At 40.2% G+C, this 4,909-nt stretch overlaps 1 protein-coding gene across 2 annotated transcripts; it reads right to left on the bottom strand.

Annotated features, from left to right (window-relative positions):
* Positions 1-393: 393 nt before the first annotated feature.
* Positions 394-2,826, bottom strand: LOC109236848. 2 transcript variants are annotated; one of them, XR_002069558.1, is made up of 3 exons: positions 2,226-2,826; positions 1,669-1,749; positions 394-1,461 (listed from the first exon to the last, which is right to left on the bottom strand). XR_002069558.1 is itself a non-coding variant. In XM_019403078.1 (3 exons), the coding sequence occupies exons 1-3, from the start codon at positions 2,539-2,541 to the stop codon at positions 1,264-1,266; spliced, it is 585 nt and encodes a 194-aa protein (XP_019258623.1). In that variant the 5' UTR covers positions 2,542-2,826; the 3' UTR covers positions 394-1,263. The 2 variants fall into 2 exon arrangements, 1 of the variants encoding a protein (XP_019258623.1); XM_019403078.1 differs by having other exon boundaries at positions 1,669-1,739.
* Between the last annotated feature and the right edge of the window lie 2,083 nt (positions 2,827-4,909).

The following is a 4,909-nucleotide window of genomic DNA, read 5'->3' as shown; positions in this document are numbered from 1 at the left end:
AGCTTCATTCTCACGCTTGCTTCTTGTAGTTGGGCTTCCTCCCAACGGATAACCTGGTTCTCTTTTGTGGGGGTTCAATTGATCTTGGATCCTGAGCACCTAACCCCTCAGTAACAGTTGTGGTGATCAAATCCTGTCTCTTCCCCCTGCGCCGTGGTGGCTCACTTCCAGTTTGAGGCTTGCATCCTCGTCCTCTACCTGGCTTAGGTGCAGTGGGAGGAGTGCTATACTGGAAACCGACGAAATTGCAGGCAATGGTGGCACTGCATCAGAAGTATGACCAGTTCCTACACCAGAATCTCCTTGACCAATATTCTTCAAGATAGAAGAATCACATAAAGAATCATCATGACCTGAAATAGCAGAAGAGCAAGAAAATGTCCCCTTATCTGATCCAGAATCTAATTTGCCTGTTGCATTAGATGCTAAAAGAAGAGGAGCAGGTGCTGATGAAGTTGGACCCATGCTGGAACAGGAGGATGCAACAGCAGGAACAGGGCAAACTGAACTTAGTTCCATGCATGCAGAAGATGATGCAGGAACAGGAGCAGGTAAGTCGTTGGAAGTTAACTAAAGAAGAGGGATAGGTGACGCAGAACTTGGTTCCGTGCCAGCCGAAGGTGAAGTATGAGGCACAACTGAAATTGCATTAGCTTGCTGAGTAGCTTCAGTCTGGGCAGCAGAGAAGGAAAGATGGTCTTCTGAATGGTTTTTTGAGGATGAATGGACTGCAGGTGAAATTGAACTAGGGTCCTGGCTGGAAGTAGATGATGGAATAAGAGGAACAGTCGAAACAGAGATTACTTCCTTGCTAGTGGAAGATGATGCAAGAGGCATCATAGAAACTGAAATTCAGTTCCTTATTAGCATCTCTCACGGATGCAGGAGCATGACCAAGTTCTTTTGAACCCAAACCTGCCACTACCTGTGACACCAGATCAGGCTTTCCCATTGAGGGAGGTGTTGGAGGCATATGGTGACTTGAAGAGCTCAAAACATTCACACCTTGTGCTGCCGAGACAGGCTCACTTATTGCTTGAGTTGGAGGGGAGAGAAACACCTCTGTTGTAACACTCTGTCGTTTCCCTCTACGCCCTGGAGCTTCTCCTCCATTTTCAACCTTCCGACCTCGCCCTCGACCTCGACCTCGCCCTCTACCTCATCCCCTACCCTGCTCACTTGTAGGAGGACAAGGAGGACCAGACAGAGAAGCAACAGAAGGAACAATTGACTGATGGCTAGGAGCAACAGCAGTAGCACTCTCTAAGATAGTTGCACTGGTACTTTCCACAGAGGAAGCACAAGGAATGGACAGGCCCAGAAGTTGCCTAATGCAAACATGCAATTTTGTACCCGATGATCTGTTGCCTTAAGTTTCGGCAGTAGTCTGTCCAACATTTCAAGCTTCGCACAAATCCTCACAATGTTAGGCAGATAATGCTTAGGAATTAACTCGTGAATCTGACATATAAAACAAAATGATCAGATAACCAAAAGGGACAACTCCCCACCTTTCAACAACTTCGGAAGATAAAAAACGAGCTCAAAATATATGTTCTCAAATCAAAAGCAGTAGCAGAAGCACATGCATGATATTTTCCAGTTATACCTGCACTTCACATCAATTTCAAGATCATAAAGATGCTAATAGAAGAGGGAGAGCCATACCTCCTCCACATGAAGCTCGCTAAGATACGGATGATTGCAAATATTGCGTAGCTCCATAACAGAATTGTGGACTGAGCGAGCCTAAAAAGGAAGAATGTGGTCAGAGGTGAAAACATAATACCTGAATAAGCATAGTTTCTTTTTCTTTTCTTATTTTGATAAATCAAAAGAGTTTGTTCATAATATGCACCAAGGTAAAGGTTGCTTGCTTTACATGGTTACTGGCAAAAGAAGCAGTACTAACACAAGACAACTTAATTAAAAGAGGATTCCACCTGTGTTCTAGATGTTACTTATGTGGAGAGAAGGCAGAGACAATTAGCCATCTTTTTACGGTACAAATATGGAGAATCTTCATCAGCCTAAGAGGAATCTTACAATAAGCATAGTTTCTTTTTCTTCTCTTATTTTGATATAACATATTGCATATAAGTTATAAAAAGTTTGTCTTACCAGATTCCCAAAGCCCCAAAACCAAATCCATAAAAAGGAAAAAAGGCAAATTTTTAAAGAAATTGATACGAGATGAAATTCGTATCGAGAAATGTTATTCAGACCTTGTGACAGATTTTTTAGCATTATATTCGAATCCTTCACTTGCATCGTTACAGGACTCTGATTAATTGCTCCAGGAAGAGATTTCCACTGTTGCCTCAAGGGTAAACTAGGCAAGTTACTATCAGCATGTCGATTTCCTTGAGCATTGCTATCAGCAGGACAATCTTTCATTAGCAGACCAGATTCATGGGTATTGGCAGAGGCAGGCGGTGATACCTTTGACGCCTCAGTTCCACACTTCCACTCCAACCAATAAGATCGAGCTTCATTTGCATGCTTGTGCCCGTAACAGAGGAAGCTTGGGGAAACATCCATCTAGAAAAGAATCTTCTATAAACCTTGCTGGAAGCACATTGGCTCCTTCACATACCAAACCATAGAACTCCTGGTTTGGTTCTACCTTATGCCAAAACATAACAGATATAAGCAATTACACATGGCAAACAATGAGGAAATAATACATTTTTCTGAATGCAATTGAATGTTTAGAAACTTTCAATAATATAAAACAATCTTCATTTGCGTAATCAAAAAGGAAACTCTTTTATTCATCCACACACTTAGGCTAATGGGATTTGAAACGGAGACCTAATGGTTCTGCTGTCACTTCATTGCAATGTAATATCTTATATCTCAATTTATCTTATATATTACTTTTGTACTTTTCATATAAAAAGAGACAAAAACTTTAGATATATTAATAAACTAGAGTTTAAAATAGGTAGGAAAATAGTTGTCACTTTGATTTGATTAGACAACTCTACTTTTTATTTTTCCAAGTAATTCCTAGCCAACGTTTCAATTCTAGTGCTAGTATCTATTCATTCTTCATATTCCAGAAGATATATCTTCTTCCTTCCTCTTTATTCATGATTCATGCTCATATTCTTAATTCTTTCTACTGGATTTCTTTCTTTCTCCAAGATTCCAACAATCCGACAACTAGATATCTTGGAATCAAAGTCTTCAAACTTCTTGAATGAGTCAGTCATTGGTTAATATCATTCTAACTTTCTAGTATTATTTTTATTTATTTATTATTATTTTATTAATTTTACTCTGTACATATTGTTTAATTTTTTTTAGAATATAAATATGTCAACAAGAAAATATGCATTTGGTTATTCAAAAATACAAAAGAAAAGAAAAGTTAAAAATTTAATAAAATCTCAAAAAGGAGCTCTTGACAAATTTTTGACAAACAATGAAAAATAAGGCCCCATATTAAACTTTTCCCTTAGGCCCCGTATACGCTTAAGTCACCCATGCCTATGCACATCTTCTTGTACCTCTCTCACAGTAAGTCGTAACGACCCGACTGGTCGTTTCACTTTTTAGAACCCCGTTCCCCTAAATAAGACTTCATGCGCTTGCTTTAACTAATTTACGACATGTGGGCATGGTTGGTTCGGGATTTGGAAGAGTATGGGTTGAAATAGGCACACTTGATTCCCTAAGATTTCTTAAAAAGGCTAAGTTTGACTTTGTTCAACATTTTTAGTAAACGGACCCGGACTGGCATTTTGACGGTCCCAGAGGGTCCATAGGAAAATATGGGATCTGGGCGTATGCCCGGAATCGAATTTCGAGGTCCCTAGCCCGAGTAATGAATTTTTGTTAAAAATTGGTAAACTAAAATTTTCAAGGATTTAAAGAATTTAATAATGTTGGATTATGATGGTATCGGGCCCGTATGTTGGTTCCGGAGCCCGGTACAGGTCCAATATAATATTTAAGTCTTGTCTGTGAAGTTTGGTGAGAAACGGGACTGATTTGACGTGATTCGGGCGTCCGGTTGTAAAAATAGGACTTTTAGTGCTCTTAAGGATTTCATGCGTTTTGGAGTTCAATTCGTAGTTTTAGATGTTATTTCGGCGATTTGATCGCTCGAGCAAGTTTGTACAAGGTTGTTGGACTTGTGTGGGTGTTCGGAGTGGAGCCCCGAGGGCTCGGGTGAGTTTCGGGCATGGGTTGGGGGTGTGAAACACCCCAGTTTTTTGGTGTTTCTGTGAGAGGTTGCAGGTCTCGCAAATGCGAGGGATTGTTCGCAATTGCGGACCTCGCATTTGCAAGGAAACCATCGCAATTGCGATGAAGGCAGGCGGTGGTCAGACGTCGCATTTGCGACAATTTCTTTGCAATTGCGAATCCTACAAGGTCCGCATTTGCGATCCCAGGATCGCATTTGCGATCAAAGCAGGAGGGGGGCCAGTTCGCAATTGCGAAGCTTTTGTCGCAATTGCGAGTTCGCATTTGCGAACCTGATGTCGCAAATGCGACATCAGAGGCCTGGACACTGCTTTTAAAAATGGGACTTAGGCCATTTATTTCATTTTATCTCTACACTTGGGCGATTTGGGAGCTTTCAAAGAGGGGATTTCAATATAGCATTGTGAGGTAAGTTATTTCTACTTAATGTGAGTTTAATACTTGGGTTTTGGGTAGATTAACACACAAAAATTTGTGAAAAATCATGGGATTAGAGCAAAACCTAGGGTGTTGATAAAACTTAGATTTTACCACGAAATTTGTTATGGAATGAAGTAGAAATCATATATTATTGATCCTTAGATTATAGAGAACAACTTTCTTCGAAAATTTTTTCGGAATCCGGACACGTAGGCCCGGGGTCAGATTTAGGAAACTTATGATTAAGGTTGGAAAATTACTTTAGTAATTAAAA

Source organism: Nicotiana attenuata, unplaced genomic scaffold, assembly GCF_001879085.1.
Source record: "Nicotiana attenuata strain UT unplaced genomic scaffold, NIATTr2, whole genome shotgun sequence".
In the NCBI taxonomy this organism is placed as follows: domain Eukaryota; kingdom Viridiplantae; phylum Streptophyta; class Magnoliopsida; order Solanales; family Solanaceae; genus Nicotiana; species Nicotiana attenuata.
Note: the sequence above shows the minus strand (reverse complement) of the source record. Positions and strands in the feature narration are given on the sequence as shown.

What these genes read in the sequence shown, in the direction of transcription:
- LOC109236848 (XM_019403078.1), bottom strand. Translation starts at nt 2,541, where the DNA reads ATGGATGTTTCCCCAAGCTTCCTCTGTTACGGGCACAAGCATGCAAAT. An exon ending in GCTAAAAAATCTGTCACAAG is followed by an intron (nt 1,740 to 2,225) that starts GTCTGAATAACA and finishes AGGCTCGCTCAG; the next exon opens with TCCACAATTCTGTTATGGAG. An exon ending in GCGAGCTTCATGTGGAGGAG is followed by an intron (nt 1,462 to 1,668) that starts GTATGGCTCTCC and finishes TTTATATGTCAG; the next exon opens with ATTCACGAGTTAATTCCTAA.